This window comes from Athene cunicularia (genome assembly GCF_003259725.1).
Source record: "Athene cunicularia isolate RWA chromosome 22 unlocalized genomic scaffold, athCun1 chr22_part1, whole genome shotgun sequence".
In the NCBI taxonomy this organism is placed as follows: Eukaryota; Metazoa; Chordata; class Aves; order Strigiformes; family Strigidae; genus Athene; species Athene cunicularia.
The window spans coordinates 4341371-4359592 of record NW_020799128.1 but is presented as its reverse complement, the minus strand read 5'-3'; the positions used below and the strand labels follow the sequence as shown (position 1 = coordinate 4359592).

At 44.7% G+C, this 18222-nt stretch overlaps 1 protein-coding gene across 4 annotated transcripts in view; it reads left to right on the top strand.

Annotated features, from left to right (window-relative positions):
- The window catches only part of NSD3 (nuclear receptor binding SET domain protein 3), a 48194-nt gene that overhangs the window by 3531 nt on the left and 26441 nt on the right, over positions 1-18222 (top strand). For all 4 annotated transcript variants that reach the window (XM_026863068.1, XM_026863067.1, XM_026863069.1 and 1 more), the window contains exons 2-7: positions 7928-8655; positions 12358-12426; positions 12852-13011; positions 13453-13607; positions 14421-14915; positions 15718-15844. In XM_026863068.1, the coding sequence (XP_026718869.1) occupies positions 7972-8655; positions 12358-12426; positions 12852-13011; positions 13453-13607; positions 14421-14915; positions 15718-15844 (1690 nt within the window). In that variant the 5' untranslated portion in view covers positions 7928-7971. The remainder of the gene's footprint in view (positions 1-7927; positions 8656-12357; positions 12427-12851; positions 13012-13452; positions 13608-14420; positions 14916-15717; positions 15845-18222) is intronic.

The following is an 18222-nucleotide window of genomic DNA, read 5'->3' as shown; positions in this document are numbered from 1 at the left end:
GGGCGGTTCCGCGGCAGGTAGCTGGGGCGAGAGCCCGGTTTCGGGGCGGGGCGGGGTGAGCCGGTCCCGGCGAGCCCCAGACCTTCTGCTGGGGAGAAACTTGGGGTGGGAGCCTGCCCCACGCTCCCCTGAAGCGATGCGGAGCCGTCTTTGTGACCGAACCGCGTACTTGTCAACTTCTCCCATAAAAAGGTTCTCGGTGCACGCTCTTAAGAACTGCATATAAGGATTTGTTGTTTCATGGCTTTTTTCTTTTTTTCTTTTCCCGGTACTGTTGCATTGTACTCTACTTTGTTCTGTGTCTCGGCTTGCTTTTGACTGTCAACACTCAGCAATTTTAATATAGGTTTAAGATTTTCAGTTTGTGGTTAAAAAAATCTGAATGATAACATAGTTCTGTATATACCAACCAACCCAAAAGACAACGTGAAGTAGTCTGTAGTCGGAGCTGAAGAAAAAATTGTAGCCTGTTTTGGTGATTGTTTAGGTCTTTGAGTGGCTTATTGTAGAGATACACAGAGAATGTTTTGGTAAATTTAAAAGAAAGAAATTTAATGAACTGATTGAAAAGATTTTGCGCCAGAAAGTGAGCTTGTGCGTTATGAAGTTACAGAGTAAGAGTAGAGGAGGATGATAAAAGACTATGTTTTGTTGTAATACAACCATGTTTCACATTTTTCAGCTGGCAAGTCTGCCTGCGTTTGCAGTGATTCACATGAGATATGTTGCAGTTGTTACACTGCTTTTGAGAAGTCAGAGCATGTCATGACTCTTACAGTACTTGGTATTGCCAAAGATCTGACTTCTGGGTTTATGTGAATCCCAATCCATGACTTTCCTTGAAGAACAAAAGATTTTCCTCCATGTTTCCTATTTGAATTCCAGGGCTCTAAGAAGAAATGAGTACTCTAATTTTCAGGACAAACCCCTTTTTTCTCTTTCCTTTTCAACACATAGCACTTTCTTTGCTGCTGTCCCAGTTGTTTCTTTCCATGTCACCATGGGAAACTTGTTAAAAGTGGCCTTATCAAAACCCTGTTACAGGCATGACTTTTTCTTCTGGCATTTAAAAAAACCCAAACCATCTTTAAGAAGGTACACAGGGAAGTACTCAGCCTTACCACATGCTTTAAAGTTTGTCAGGAAGCCTCTGATTCACGGTCACTGTCTGCCAGAAGAGATGGCTCAGTACAGCTGAAGTCAGTAGAAATCCACAGGCTACAGTTTTTCTGCTAATGAATCTACATGTTGTTGAAAAATTTGGCGTTGTCTTAACGTGTGTAAATAAAACTTTCCATGTGTGATTTCATAAGGACATCCAGAACAAAGTGGGACAAAGCAGACTGCTAATACTGAATGCAGGAATCAATAAGAACAATTATTTTATTTCTGTCTACAGTTCATATAATTTGAACATCCTGGGATGCTGTTACGGGTGGTAAAGGTGGCCCTCCGGGTAGTTTTTGGTGTGACTAGAAAAAACATGGGCCTGTTCGGTGGCAGGTGTGTATGTTGAACTTCAGCAAAGTCATAATGTGTTGAGAGGAGGAATGGAAATGCCACAGAAGTCAATTGCATCACTTAAAAAACCTGACTGACCTGGCCTGTCCCAGCCAAACAGCTGTCTGTCTGTCTGTCTGTCTGTCTGTGGAACACGGGCAGCAGTGACCCGCTCGTGAGAGTGGCTGCTGCGTGGATTGGAGGTTTGAGATGACCAGCACAGGTTAGATATGTTGGAGTGAAACAGCCCAGAAAATGGCAGTAGATGTACGTGTGGTGACTCGGGTAACGAAGGGGTGGTAGGATACGAACAGATCTTTGACTCTCTCTGATTTAGGTCTCTGGACAGGAGCTGGGTTTTTGTTTGTGCATAAAAATGGCCTAGAACTTCTGCTTTCGAGACTGTTGATAGAAAGCCCAGCTCAGGGTGACGAGGCAGTGACACCATTCACTGAACACATATGACTGACTGAAATTACTGCTTTTTCAACTCAGTCAGTGAGCCAGTAAGACAGTTTCTGTTCTCAGAGCAGATACTTTCCACCAGTGTCAAATGCCTCGTCTCTAACAAGCGCTAACCCAGCTGCTTTGGGCAGGGCTACCCACGTGGTGGTTGTCAACAGAAAAGGGTAAAATTAATTCAGAAAGGTGTTGTGGAAGCTCAGATTAAAATAGGTGCATGCTACACTTGATCAGCAGCTGTTGTGTCAGCTCAGCATGGTGGTGGTAGCCAGGCTCAGATCACTGGGGGCTGTGCTGGCCGGGGCAGGCTTCGTGGGCCGGTAGCCCTGGGCAGAAGGCACACAGCTCCCCACGGGCCTCAGGCTGTCGCTGGGCTGCCTCTGGCTCGGTGCGGCCGCTTCCTCTGAGTTCTGCATCCAGAGAGCTTTGGAGACAGTCCTGGTGCCTGGGAGCGTTTGCCCCGCGCTCCTGGGCGGTGATGAATAGTGGTGAGTGCTTCTGACATTTAGGAAATTCCTCTTACGCATCGCATAGTTACCGTGTCTTTTCTCACTTTTTTGAGCTCTTCCTGATTGAGCAGTAGTGCAGTGGATAGATGCGTGTTTGTATACTTTATAGGTAAGTCCTACGTTCTCTGTATTTTGTGCACACCTTCCCTCGCTGGGGGTAAGAAAAGCTTTTCCTCAGATGGTATCAGCATTGTTCAGAATTGCTCGATAATCTGAGAGGCCAGTTATTATTTAGCCTGCTGCAGCATGAAAGCAGTATCTGAGGACTGCGGAAGTATCTTGTTTTCTGAGAGAGAAGTTGCAAAATGCCCATGCTAAAAATGCACTTAGATAAGTGCAATTGTTGGTGAAAAATGTGAACCCAGAGGATTGCTAATCTCTTTGAAACTTTCCCCTAGCTGGGCGCTCGCTGTTGAAGGTGTAACTCATTTTTTCAAGATATGCTCAGTCACGTTGAGAAGCTCGGGATGGGAAGTGAAACAACCAGTGAGAAATTAAGAAAGAGCACTGTAAGAGCTCAACTAGCTTGACCTGCCTTATCTTGCACTGCCTATATTTTTTTATTTAATTTACTTTTTCTTCTGATACTTTGAACTCTGACTCTTCAGAAGGCAACATGAAAATATTTGCTCAGTGTCCGTAAACAGCTGTGTTGTCCTGCTCGACCAGAAAATCCTACAGCCATGGGAAAGGATAAGTGCAGAGTGCTGGCTACCCAGCTTCAGAGAACAAACTCTTCTATTATTAGGAAATTCAGTTGCAGTTTTGGAGGTATTGTTGATTTCAAGTTGTTTCCCAGCTTGTATAAAGTATCCATTTCCTATAAAACTTGAAATAATTTGTTTCTTTATCTGTTGGTTGAGTTCCAGGGTCATATCAGTGCAGTATCTGTGGTGGGTCATATTTGGAAACTAAATTTTACAGCTTGTAGGAGGCTGATACTGTACTTCAGCAAGGTAATTACTTGCTGTTGTATTGAGAAGAACTTACTCTGAAATACTTTTTTCTGCAAGATTAACACATATCACTGAAAGTCACCTTCACTTGTGGTTTTAGGTGGTGGTCTTCTGCTGAGGAGGGATAGGTGTGTCTCTTGGGCCTGCTGTTGGTAATCCACGACAATGAGGTGTTCTTTGCATTAGAGTTTGGGAGTGACTTACAGAGTAATCCTTCCTTAGGTTTCAGTGCTGAGGTTGCTGTGCGTTCAGGAGTCATTGTTTTGTTCCATTATTTCCGTGCTCTAGGGACTGTCCTTCCCCTGCAGCTCAGCCCCTTTGCCTCTTCGCTGGGTGGCAGCTGAGAAATGAACAAACTGATGCAGAGTTTTGGAGAGGAAGGAGGGTGGGAAAATCTGGGTGTGTTAACTGTGATGACAGCAAAAGGCTCGGAAGTAGGAAGCTCTGGATGATGTCAGCTCTGTGGGAGGAGAACAGCCACTTGTGTTTTAAGACTGTTGAGAGTAGCGATTCCATGAAGCAATAATCCTGCTTCCGCAACCTGGATGGGAGGATAATGAGGCAGGTGCACAAATTGCCCTGGCTGTGAAGCACAGGCTGGCATCGAGGACTGTTTTATGGGGGTGACTTCCAGAAACAAATTAACAAAAAAAACTAATAGTCAAAACTATTTTCTTTTACTGGTAACTCCTAAATCCAACCTAAGTCGAGTGTTACAAAGTTCGTTAATCCCTAGTTTCTGTGACGTAACCCGGAGCATGTGACGACCCGCCCCCTTCGCACGGAACCCAGCACCTTGGCCGCCTCAGCACCCGGCACAGCCCAGGCCTGCCCGCTGCCAGGAGAGGTGCGGCGTGGGCAGACTTTGACCTGGAGGGTGGGATGTGGAGCAGATAAGAGGGACCAGGCGCTGTCATGCAGCTTTTGAATTTTGTTAATACTGTGCATCTGGATGTTATTAATACCGCTTTGGTGGGATAGCTCTACCAAGGTGTCAGCAGAGAATTTCTGCTTCTCAACACTAGCATAACTGCACTGTTGTTGCCATATCTTATTTCAGCCCTTCTGAGAAAAATAAGCTGTCCTGGCAAGAGCATCCTTTGTCTGTGTACAGGTAAGGACTTTTGCTGCTGTGCTGACCAAGTGTTGCATCTCACAGTAGACCTAGATGGACATGGCCATGACGAGACACCTGTAGTGTTGTTGTAGCTTAGTGCTGTAGCTGTGTGACAGGGAGCTCTTCCTACCAGGAGTGGGGCCAGGGCTCACAAACAGTCCTTGTTAAATCCCTCACCAGTCTGCAGATCATCAGCTTCTGAATGGTGTTTATAGGTGGAATCAGAAGGGTGAACATGAATAGCCTAGTGCAGTACGTTGTAATCAGCCAGATTTGTGCTTGCAACATCCCAGAGAACAAGTAAACCTTGTGTCCCAGTTTATATCCCAACTTTTTAAAGTGTGGAAGCTCTTGTAAGGAAAGGCTGGGAGTTGCCAGTGAAATAGAAAAGGGTCTGTTCTGACTTCAAAGAGATGGGGTAGGGTATTGCTTTTCAGGGCAGAAACTTTTTGCTTAGGCTGCTGTACAATTTCAGTGCTTCTCAAACCGAAATGTCTGGCTGTGGATTGTCTGAGCAGCTTCCTGGTGTTCTGTAAGCAGCCTCACCTGACCTTGTGACTCAATTGTAGAGAAGTTTTTAAGGAAGAATTAAGTTAATTCAACATACCAACCTGGCAATGGGTCGGACTTTCTGTAATGTTGTCTGCAGCAACATTAAACTGCTGCCGGAGGAATGAATTGGGTGACCAGATCATGTAAACCCACAGGTCACAGTAGTACGAGGGGGGATTTTTTTCCCTCCCTGACACAACAGTTGAGGCACAAGTTCTCAGTCTGTACTTGGTGAGTTGTGTGGCTAGCAGATGGTTGCACAGATCACAGCTCTGGGGCAGTCCCCTGAATGTACATATCCACTGCTGATGTGAAAACCAGAGTTTGTGGAGGCTCTAAATCTGATAGTGGTGGCTGAGTAGGGATTAGTTGTTCTGGTAGTGGCAGGGAGGGTTTTTTCCCTCTTACACCATGAGATACTCGCTCGTTAGGAGTGCATTGAGTAGTCTGCCTTGATATTTGATATTGTAAGTAAGGCCAAAAAACTGCACCTGCGTAGAAAAGTCTTTTAAACAAATGATCATCCTTTCTCTTTCCTCTCAAGAGAGAAATCAAAAGTGTTAAAATTATTTTACCCCATCAATTTAGCATCCTCCAGCAGGACCTAAAACTTACAAAGTTTCCACTCTTAGACAGACTTATAAGCAGGAAAACATAAAGCATAATTACTCAAATACCATGTGACATTGGCAGAGTTATTCCTAACAAAGCACAGAATGCTGTATAGTTTGTTTCACTTTCTGCTTGTTGATTTTTGCTTTTTATAATTCTGGTGTGGCCACACCAAAATTTGGGTCCTGGAGTGATGTACTTGGACAGATCCTGTATTTAACGGTCTGGTGCTTAGTTCAAGTCAGGAGTAATTCTAAAATTTCTTAAACTCTATCTGCTTTGATTCTCTGCCAGGATGACTGAAGGGCTGTTGCAACTTCTCAAGATATTTTTTTTTTTAAGTATTCAGAAGAAAAAAAAAAAAAATTGAACCTGGTTTTAGTAACAGGTAAAAGCAGCCTAGGGTGCAGTTTCTTACTAGTGTGAGAAATCTGTTGTTTGCTCTGCAGTTTGGCATATGTAAAGTAACAATTAATTGGTAAGTAGTACAAACAGTCCCACTTCCTCTTCCTAGAATGGGTGGTGGTTTCGTGTTTTTGACCTTGATATGCAATCCTGCCGCTCCACGCGCTGCCCCTCAGATGTGCTGTCGCCTCGACAGAAACGTTGTGTTGGTTTTGTGGCTGATGTGCAGAGAGCTGCTGGAGAGAGGGGATGGTTTTACAGCCACACGGTTTAAAAGTTACTGCAATTAGTGAATTTTGCTGCATAGCGTTGTGCTATTAAGTAGTTTCCCTAAGTTGCTTAATTACGGTGAGAAATGTGCCCCTAGTTGATGGCACAGGGCAGTAAAGACGAATACAAACATCAATATAATCTGAGTATGAAGTCCACAAAACGTAACAGCAAAATTCTGGTCGAGTTCTCACTTGTTATAGTTATAACTTAATTTCCTTCTGCAGTCTCAGAGGAGGGAAGGGTTCTAAGTGCTTTGAAAACTATTAGATAAGGTATTGAGATGCGTCGCACTGGGAGGGTGAGAATTCAGTGTGGGCAGGGTTATATGTAGATTCTTATAATGAGAAATAGCTGTGGGATGTGTTAATGTCACTTCAAACCCTGACCAAAAGGGCACAGTAACTCTCCTCTATGCCTACACAGATACAGAATAAATAATACAGAGCTATGTTTACTTTGGAAGGGCTAAATTGACCTTGCTTGGAAGTAAACTTGTATTTCGTACCTGAAGTTTAGGTCACTTTCTTGTTAAACGTTGAGATTATTTAGGGGAATGTCTCTGAGCCAGTAGTTGAGTCTGGAAATGTGACTTTTCTAGTCTGATTTTGGTGTTTTGATATGCAGTGGAAAATTGAAAGTGTGTATGACAGCTTTTTCAGCTGTAATCTAATTCTGCAAATAACCTCAGGTTTTGGTGATCTTTTGATGCTGAGACTATTTTTCTCTCCCTCAGAACCACGTAGTGTTTAAGTTCTAAGTCTTTAACATGAAAGTAAAGTGGAGGGGTGGGGAGTGAGGCGAACAGCCCTCCTCACTTAGCTGCTGAGAGCCAGCGGGTGCAAACTCTGCTCTGCTTTTCTGGTGAGGGAAGAGGTTGGGAAACCCCATCTGAGGCTGTCGCACAGTATGAGCTGGTTTTCCCAGCACTGAGGTGGAACGACCTATTCCCTTTAATTGTGCCATTGTCCAGAAAAGCCCGTGGCTTGGGGCTCCTGCTGGCCTGCGGGCTGCTCATCTATCTCCAGTGTTAGTGGGGAGGAAGAGAAGAGCTCGCTCTCTTATTCAAGTGGTCTTACTGTGCTTTCTCTGGCTTCTTCAGTTTGCAGTGACTGTGGTGTCAAGAGAACTTGGTATCTTCGGTAGGCTTGAGGGTCAGAGTCTGCTGTCTTAGTGCTTTGTGTTAGAATAATGCTCCCTAGTGCCAGGCTAGGAGGGCTGTGGAGAGCAGTTAAACTTTAGCACCGTTATTCTGACTTTGTAGCACTTGAGCTCGTAGTTTTTAAGCACTCGTACATGCTTATAACATGTCTTTAAATGTCGTGAAGAAGAAGAAATTGGTCGTGTAAAAAAGCTGTTCTGCAGAAATGTGTAAATAGCGCTTTTTAAAGGTTCAGTATTACCAGTCCTCTCTAAATCCATGAGAGGGTGGCTACTGAATGGAGATGGGGAAATTGGTCTCTTTTTTTCTCAACAATTTAATTTGCTTAATTACTATCTTCTGAGTTACACTGACTTCTTATTTCCCTTCCCCCCGCCTTTAGGCCCTATGAGAAAAAGGGAAAGCTAAGGATGCTGGAGCAGAACAATGGATTTCTCTTTCTCTTTCATGCAAGGGATCATGGGAAACACAATTCAGCAACCACCTCAACTCATTGACTCAGCCAACATCCGCCAAGAGGATGCCTTCGATGCCAGCAGTGACATTGCTGAGGATGGTGGGCAGACGCCCTACGACAGCGCCCTGCAGCAAGGCTTCCAGTACCCGACGCCCACCACGGAGGACCTGCCACCCCTCACCAATGGCTACCCGCCCACAATCAACATCTACGAACCTCAAGCCAAATACCAGACCTACAGTCAATACCCCAATGGTTCAGCCAATGGATTTGGTACAGTCAGAAACTTTAGTCCACCAGAGTATTACCAAATGGAAAACTCTAACGCAAGGCCGCATGAAGTTCTGGAAAAATCCTCCCCTCCGCAGCCGCCACCTCCACCACCACCTTCAGTTTCACAAACGGTGATTCCAAAGAAGACTGGCTCACCAGAGATCAAATTAAAAATAACCAAAACTATCCAGAACGGCAGGGAATTGTTTGAGTCCTCTCTGTGTGGGGACCTTTTAAATGAAGTACAAGCGAGTGAGTATGCTAAGGCGAAACATGAAGGGAGAAAAGAGAAAAGGAAAAAAAGTAGCAAGCATGACTCTTCCCGATCGGAAGAGCGCAAGTCGCACAAAATTCCAAAATTAGAACCAGAGGAGCAAAATGTAAGTGGAATAATGGTTTCGGCCATCTGTATCCCTGATATTGTTGATGGAGTATGTGCCTTCGGCAGTGTTTTTTCCCTTACTTCTAGTTGTGTACATGCTTAAAGTCACGAGGCTTTATTTACTTGTCAGATATTTAATATTATGTTGCTAGGAACCGTATTTCTAGGACAACACAGTTTTGGTTAAAAGACTAAAATAAACGTTAGAAAAGGTTATGTAATGTTTTTTAATATTTAGTGTTTTAGCATGTTCAGAGTTTGCTACTCTTTGGGCAATGTTGAAGATGGAGCTTTTGTCCAAAAGCATACAAGCATACACATTCCTGACGTTGCCTCGCAAAATAAGGCAGGGTTACGCAGTGGAAAGTCGAGTTGCTTGGAGTATTCAGCACTGCAGCTTTTAATTAATTTTTGAAAGATACTCGGAATATCGTGGTGAGGTACAAAACCCAAGAGCTGAATGTGGAAGCCAGTAGGAATTAGTATTCTAAAACAGTCGGCAAATGAGAAGCATCAATTGACTCAGCAAACTTTGGGAAGATTCAATATTGATGATTATTATCGTTTCTGTCCAGTTTTGCAATAGAGTTGTACATCTCCAGGGTGTGTATATACAAGTGGTGTTTTAACTCGGATTCCAGGAAGTAGAGACACAAATCACAGGTTTTTGATGCTCAGCCATTCTTTTTTTCTTCAATTTTGTAAGCCACTTCTGTTTTCTTTTGTCTTGGAATCTGCCCACGCTGTGGTACTGGTTTCTGTTTCCCAGTCTGGGGGGAATGGGTAGCAGTGTGGTGAGTGTCCGCAATGGGGAAGTTGCCCTGTCAGGCCAGGACAGAAATCGCCCTGGGCTGGGCTTTTACAGTATGTAGCTGGGTTTCTTGTAAGTTCTGTGAAAGCCCTTGGTCCTTGCTACTTTGGGAGGTTTGGGAGGAGATCCTGTCCTGTAGGGCTCAGGACTCATCTAGCAGAGCAGGTTTGTGTGCTTGATGTGGTGGTGGTGTTTTCCATACGCACCCTCACCAGGAACATCAACAAGGTTTATAAGTGTTACATCTCCTTGCTGGTAAGCCGACCCCTTTTGGAGATCAGGCTGGGGATGCATCAGGATTTTGAGGTTCCACTCTAGCATAGCTGACTCTCGTCAGATGTTGTCATCCAGACTTGGAAGGGACCATCCACTTAAAATGAGCCCTCCATGAGTGCAGTTGTACGCAGGTTCCTTGAGCTGGGAGGTGCCGTTTGAGGCTGTTTCCAGTGCCCGTAGCAGCTGCCGTGCCCAGCTGGCCCCGGACCCCGGCAGCAGTTCCTGTGGGAAGGGCAGAGCCCCCTGCGGCCCCTCCCTCACGCTGGCCAGGAGAGGGACAGTGGCTCCGTCCTCACTGCCGGGGCTCTGCTGCCCAGCTCTGCTGCCCCGGTGCTCATGCGCCCCTCCTTTGCTGCTGGAGTCATACGCTTACCCCCGGGTTTCATGTAAATCAAGCCTCAGTGAGTCTGGTTCTTTCAGAGTTCAGCTGAACACACACTCCCGTATCCAGGCTTCTGGCCTCTTCTCTAGACTTCCCCCCATCAGGCTGCCAGTTTTGCCTTAGCGTTTTGTCCTCCCTCTGACCAAGGATCCAGTTCCACTCTTGAAGCTTCAGCTGTGCCCGTCCCTCTGACTGGTGGTACCTGGTTATCATCGGAACATAATCTTCTGGCTTTCCCAGATTGAACTAAAACCGTGCCTCTCGGGTTTCGAGTTCCTACTAGTCACATGTGTCACGCAGAATTCACCAGAACACTTGGTCTTGCTTTTGTCCTCCTTGTAGCTTCCATTTCCCTTTCAAAAGGTGTTGTTGCAATAAAATCTTCTGTGTTCCTCACCCTCGTTTCAGACAGCAGATCGCTCTGACGTGAGCAGGATTTTGCACTGGTGTTTTTTGTTGCAAATTCTCCAGTGCAGTCTTAGTTTCCTCCTCCCACCATTTGGCTTTCCACTACACGGTTTCATCTTCATGTACGTTCATCATGTGCACTTTCATCATCTTTAGTGTCAGTGCTACGAGACTTGTGACTTAGGATCATCTTAATAGGAACAAACAAAACTTTTGGTACAACTGTGGTTGTTTTACACTTCTGCACTCAGCCTGGCTATTGGAAAGGAAGGTGATCCGCATTTGTTTCCTCGTTCTGACATTACAGTCTGTGGAAACCCACTGACTCTGTGGGGATGCTCATACTTGAAAGGCTGATTTGAAATGAAAATGTTATGAAAACACTGTTGAACTTTAAGCTATGAACACTTGTTTTAAGAATAAGCTGCTCTGCTCGTCAGTTGTATTCTGCGAGGAGATGGAAGTTTGCAATCTGTGTAATCAGCTTGGCTCTCCTGGCAGAGATGAAGTTGACACTAACTCACTGTAGCAGAAGAAAGGCAGGAGTCGTTGCTGTGCTTTCTGCTGTACCAGGGAGGGAGGATTTCTGCCCGGCAAATATTAATATGACCGGTCTTAAATGATTGTTTCTGCAGACAGCTCTAAAGGAGAGGCTGACCTGTGCCAGAGCTGCCCTTGTTCTAGACGACGCTTACACACGTGTTCCCTAGTTGCTGTGAGCTGAAGCATGTCGTGTGACTCGCAGAGAATCACAGAATCACTGAGGTTGGAAAAGACCTTTAAGATCGAGTCCAACCATTAACCCAGCACTGCCAAGCCCACCCCTAACCCATGTCCCTCCCTTGTAAACACCTCCAGGGGTGGTGGCTCAGCCGCTTCCCTGGGCAGCCTGTTCCCGTGCTTGATAACCCTTCAGTGAAGAAGTCTTTCCTAACACCCACTCTAACCCTCCCCTGGTGCAACTCAAGGCCTTCGTTTCAAATGGACTAGGCGTCATTTGGATGAGCAGCATTATTAGTTTCTCACTGCATGTGTCTGACTCCTTTTTGCTGCTCTTTGAGTGCTTTGACCACTGCCTGCTCCTGTGCCGCAGTACAAGCGAGTGTCTGTCTCGTTAGATAGTTCATGGGCCACCTCTTATCTTCTCAGCTGCTGTGTCATCACACTTCCTATCACAGCCACTCCACCGATGGTGTGAGCTTCTGTTCTGTAGTGATCTTTCTTCTGTCAAAACCTTTTCCTGTCCTCCTCTGCCAGAACAGACTGCGTGTGTGCCTCGCTTGTATATGCACTGTAGGCTTTATGTTACTGACTTTTGATCCTCCAAATATATTTTGTCAATTATATGCGATTTAACATCAATTTTACAATTTTCATATTGTGTATTTACTCTGATTTTTGTAATGTAGTTTTTGCAAAGAACTGGTGTACAGTGAGACTCATCATGTTACTATGGATATCCTTCGTATGTTCTTCTCTGTTTCTTTGAAATTGTGTATTAATTTAGGTGGAAATTTATTGGGGTTTTATTGTCCCTGAGTGTGTGTTCTTCTATCGCCTGTTACAGGAGAACGTTGTATGTAGGTATGAAGGCAATGTAAGTAGTGTAGGGAAAAAAGGTGTTTTTTGATTGTGATGCTACTATGTTTTGAATTGGGCGTAAAGAGTCATCGTATTCGTATTTTTCCAGGTTCCTGGTTGCCTTTCTCTCTGTGAATTATTTTATCTGCCTGGTTTCAGTATTAGCTTTTTTGTTTTATTGTCCCCTTACCTTGTTTGTGTTTGTTTTTCCTTTTTTCTCTTCATTGTTACCCATTTTCTAGAGACCAAATGAGAGGCTTAGCATGCTATCAGAAAGACCAAGAGAAGATACAGTGTTGGAGGAAGCCCCGGTTAGTACATACACTAATTAACACTTGTTGAACTTCTGGTGTGCTACTATTTTTGGACTAATTATTACGGGGATTCTTTAATTTGTCAGTTGAATCAGTTGCCATTTCTTTAAAACTCTTAATAATCATTATTGCATCAAAACATCTCTCATTGCTCTGTATTTATTGCTTTAGTTTATCCCAAAAGCAACATTCTTAACTCCTGAAGCAGAAGGGGTTTTCTTGGGTGGGGGTGGGAGTGGGGTTTGCTCTTGCGTGTCATGGTTTCAGTGAGTATCTTGTGTAAATCCTAGCTGTGTATAACTCCTTTCTGTCATGTTTCTAAGGAGTGTTTCTCTCGTGTTAGGTTATCAAAGCTTAGGGATACCTGTGGGTTGTGTGTGCGTCTCTGAGTTCTGTGGCTGAAACTTGCATTTTCTTTCTAGGTCCAGCAGTTTTTGCCTTCTCTTCCAACACAAGTCACCCATGACATCAAGTTTCAGGTTGGCGATCTGGTTTGGTCCAAGGTGGGAACGTACCCGTGGTGGCCTTGCATGGTTTCATGTGATCCACAGCTTGATGTTCATACCAAAATTAATACAAGAGGTAAGGGAGGAAGATCTTTGCCAGAGTATATCAGGTGTCTGTAGCTGGTCCTTTATTGAAAATACCTTCTCTTTAAACTCGCTTTGCAGGATGAATTCTGCTCATGTGTTTGCTAAACAGGTGTATTGCTGAAAAGTGTAAAACGAGTAGCTGTTAAACGGCCTGTGTGGAGGAGCCTGTGCAAACTAGGCCTGTGCACAGGTGCTCCTGCTCCTCTCCAGCCAGTGTGCTTGAGAGGCGGCTGCTCGCTGCGAGCCTTCGCTGCGGGCGAGGGGTGCTCACCTTCCCATCTCCAGCTGTTCTAAACCTAGGCCTGGCTTATTTCTGAACGTTAGCCAGGCACTTCCACCCGCAGGAATTGAAGGATGTGGAGGGGGAAGGCGTAAGCTAAACCAGCAAAGCGATGTTATAAAACCGCTGACTTGAATTTTTCATTTCCAGGTGCCCGTGAATACCATGTTCAGTTTTTTAGCAACCAGCCAGAGAGGGCGTGGGTGCACGAGAAGAGGGTTCGGGAGTACAAAGGACACAAACAGTACGAGCAGTTATTGGCTGAGGCTGCTAAGCAAGCCAGCAACCACTCTGAGAAACAGAAGGTATGATGAACGCTAATTGTGTCGAGGGTTACGTGCAGAGCCTGTGAAACTGAAACTCTCGTGGGGCAGTTCAGAAGCTGTAGTGCTGTCCCTGCAAAGGGTCTGCATTTCATGGTAGTTTACACAAAGATAACAAAAATGTTTCCATGCTCTTAAGACTTTCCTGTGGAAAAGGCTGACAGCTGAACCTGCTTTGTCGGCTCCTCGTGCTGGTAGTCCTCCTGGGCAGTGGAGATAATTTTACATCTGTATTAAAATACTAAATAAAAATGGTGCCTGTGTGTTCAGTGTTAACCTGTTCTTTGGAAAATATCGTTTTTAAAGGACACTCTTCCAGCCCCTGATACTAGTGGATATGTTCTCTTCCATTGTTCTATTGGAAAGGAAGTGTTAGCTACAGGAATTACGTACTGTGTAGAGGACTACTTCAATCAATATTTATGCTAATCAAAATATTGATGCGGAAGGAAACGTGTGTGTATAGAAAAATGAAGAGGATTTAAACAGATAAATTAGGATTAATTCTGTGTCTCATAACAGAATTACAGGCTCGAATACTGCGTGTTCTTGTCTTTAGTGAGGTTGTAATTCAGGACAGACACTTTTAATTGTGATGGTCATATGATCCAGCTCGAGTGTCTGCTTGTACTCTGAGCAGGGGATTCACTGTCCACCTTTCAAAAAATGCCCTGAAAATGGAGAGCAAGCTTAAATCTGCTGCCTGAGAGATGTAAAGAACCTCAGGGCTGCATTTTAAGTGCTATACATGGCGAAATCTTCAGTGTAATTTGCTGCTTGTCTTTGTTCCTTAAGATTCGCAAACCAAGGCCGCAAAGGGAGCGTGCTCAGTGGGACATTGGTATTGCCCATGCTGAGAAAGCACTGAAAATGACTCGGGAAGAGAGGATAGAACAATACACCTTCATTTATATAGACAAAGAGCCAGAGGAGGTTTTGTCAAAAGCCAAAAAGACTGCTGCTTCTAAATCAGAGACCAAGAAGAACCGACGCCCGAAGCCGGCGCTGAACAGCCAGGCAGAGCAGGGCGGCGCCGCGGCGCCCAACGCTGAGGGGCGCAGGCAGAGCCAGCGGAGACAGTCCAGTGTGGAGGAGGAGGAGCCACCTCCTGTGAAAATCGCGTGGAAAACAGCAGCAGCTCGGAAATCCCTACCAGCCTCAATAACCATGCACAACTTGGATCTTCAAAAATGTAACATGTCTCCAGTTGTTAAAATTGAACAGGTTTTTGCCCTTCAGAATGCTGCTGGGGATGGAAAGCTCATCGATCAGTTTGTGTATTCCACTAAGGTGGGTGCCTCGGGTAGTGACTCCTCTTTGTTGGTGAATTCTCCCGAGTCTGTCTTACTGTGGAGCTTAAGGCTGTGTCCACCAGGCTTTCACAAAACATGTTCCTTTCATTGGAGAGAATCAGTCTAGCAAAAGACAGATGTGACAACGGAAACTTTTAGTGCACTGAACTCTTTAATTTCAGCGCATCCCAAAGTCTCTCGCAGTCACCACTTTGACTGGTGGCAGGGGAGCTCCCTACAGACGGTCACGTTTTTTCCTCAGAACACATTCAGAATATTAAAACCGTTTAATTCCAGCTTCCTAGTTGAGATAATCCAGAAATTCTCTGTAAATGTTAAAGTCAGTGGATTTGTGGGAAACAGATGAGATGACAAAATTGTTAATGATGTCCTAAAAAGTAATAACTACCTTTTTTGTAACAGACTTTAAAAATGAGTTCTGCCTCCTAGCTTCCTTCAGGTGCACAGCAGCTTCTCACAGTCAGTGTAAGGAAAAGGTTTAGGACTATTTCTCTGCCTCCTCCTTCTGCCTCTCTACCTGGAGGGTATTTATTTCATCCTAAGCATTATAGAGAAGGTAACGTTTAGAAAAGTTACTGGAATTTGATTTTTTTTTTTCTTGTGTATAAGGGGACATGGCGAGGGTTGGGAAGTTCTGCAGGGAAGCAGCTCAGCAGTAGGTCTCACCGTGTGTATGTGTCGCACTGGAGAGTATTCTGATATTTAGGAGTAGATAACATGGCTGTCAGCAACACCCGTATAAACAGGGTAAGACAATCTTTTCTTTTTTTCTTTTTAAGGGAGTTGGTAACAAAACAGAAATAAGTGTCAAAGGACAAGAGAAACTTAATTCTTCATCAAATCAGAGAAATGAAAAAGCAGTGGTGCAAAACGCGTCCTCTCCTGAAACAACTTCTGGGTCAACAGGTAGGCAAGATGCAGAGTCCTTGTCTGAACTTTAGCAATCCAGTATTTAAACCCAGATATCGAAACCGACCTTTTCTCATTAGTTAAAAATGATTATTAACGTCTTTCTGTTTACATACTAGTTGTAACAAGCATGGCTAATAGAACGCATGATGAGCCCAGATGCTTGGGGAGCGCGGGATGTCTTTGGGATTAGCTGGTTTGGCCTCTGAACTGTTAGCGTCTGCCGCGCATGGTGTCTGAGCCAACATGTGAGAAGGATGGATGCCTTGTGGAGAGCAGATGGCACGTTGTTGTAGAAGACAGCACAGTGGATGTGTGTTAGCAGAGTATCGTAATGGCTTTTGGCACCAAATGTAGAATCCAACAGCAGGGATCAAAGGAGGAGGAGCTGGAAGTGGCGTAGCTCCATAGGGAGCGGCTCTGAATCGGGACACGTGCTTTCCTAGACTTTGTTGTTGAGTTCCTGCATGACCTTTGTAAAGGATAGTGATTTTTTTTTTAAATGGCTTCAACTAACTCCACCAGTAAAATGAGGTAATGCTTGCTTTCTGAAGGCAATTTAGGGGCCCTGTCATAAAGCACTAAGTTGTGAAGTGTCGTGTCTGAGGGAGAAGAACCACTGAAGCGAATAACGGAGCTCAACACTGGAAAGGGAAACCCTGGAACAAGCTGTTTGAAGTTTGGTTTGTTGTAGAATAGTAGAGGAGAATGAGAAGGATAAAGGGGATGAGTGCTTTCTAGGCTTGAATAGAAAACCAGCATTTTTTTCATGTTTTTATTTTTGAGACATAGCTAATGGGATTTCTTCCAGAGGGATGGAGCTTTTCCCCACCAGCAGAAGTTTGTCTGCAGTATATCCTCTCATCATCCTCGAGAGGAGACAGAGACCCCTTGTTGAAAGGATGGAGGTTCCTGAAAAGAGGCAGCTTTGAGTCATCCTAAACCAGGAGCTTTTCAGGTTCCTCCAGTCCTTACAGTGACTTCTGTATTTCAGCCGCAGGTTTTGTACAGGCCAAGTAAACTCCACGTTAACTGTTGCATGTTTGTTACTGTGCTTGTGATCGTATCCTTGGTATAGTCTCAGACATAGGTAGTTTTACATTGGGCATGTAAAAGTCAATTTTAGGTTGCAGCAGAACACCTTGATTTCCTCTCCCAGTAGGGTGTTTGCTCATGGTATGGAAGCAAAAAAAGATGGAAGACTGAATGCAGTACACGTGCCCAAACCCCCTCCTCTTGAGAAAATGATCTCACGGTGCTGCCAAGTGTCGCTCCCACTTTAACTGTCTGTCTGTTGGGTTCCTTCTCCCTTTCCAAATGTGAAATGAGTTTCCAAGTCAAAAACCTCAGTGGTCAGCGTGCATGAGATCCCTGTCCTCTGCAAATGCACTTCAGTTTTTGCAGTTTTAGGTAGGCTTATCCTTACATGTGCTGGTTTGGGGACTGTGTTTGGGAACTGCACAGTACAAGCTGAGTACTCCGGATATTCTGGTGTCAGTGGGGTTTCCTTTGCTGTTGTCGACAGTGGTTCTTCTTTCCAGGTCTAGTTGCTGTAGCTGCTTCAGTTTTTTCACACAGTTGCTACTTTAATTGCCTTGCAGCAGGAGAGGTGATCGCTGTTTTGTTTCTCTCACCTGGGAACTAAAGGCTTCACCTTCACAATGGCTCTTCAGACGTAGGGGGGTGAGAATTCTGAGCCTCTCTTTTTTCATTTTCTTAGGTTTTTTGGATACGTAAAACTCCACCTGATAACACCCTATAGAGTGCATGAGCTTTCCTTCAGTATACACTCCAAACAGTCACTTTCAAAGCCATTTCCAAAGTCCAGACAGTTATTGGTCCCCTCTCATGGAACATAACTGCGAAGTCCTTTTTTCAAATTTAAGGTCACCGGAACTTCAGAATACCTTTACGGTAAAGTATTTTACAGAATGACTCTGGGAGTCCTTATTAATAACCTGCAGTTAGATATGCAGAATTCCATAATGCCGGGAAAATAATTCTGTAACTTGAAACCTGATGATAAGAAAACAACTCTGAGAGTTCATAGTGCCTCTGATCTCCACGTACAGCTGAAACAGGATTAACCTGACCTGGCCAGTAGGGAGGTAGATCGCTGGTCTGAAATCTGTCCTGAAACTCTGGATCAAACTGTGCCTGAAGACGGGACAGGAGCATTGTGGAGGTGATGCTCTGGATCCTTGGAGAGCGGGAAGAGGAGAAGGTGCCTGTTGCCTTGGTCAATGTTGCTGTCAGCCAGCGGTAGATGCACTGATGCTGGAGTTTCTCCTCTCATACAGGGCTTGCATCTTATTTCCTTTACTCCAGTGGGGCAGCACAGGGAGAAAATATGTTGTTGGTTAAATGAACTGTTT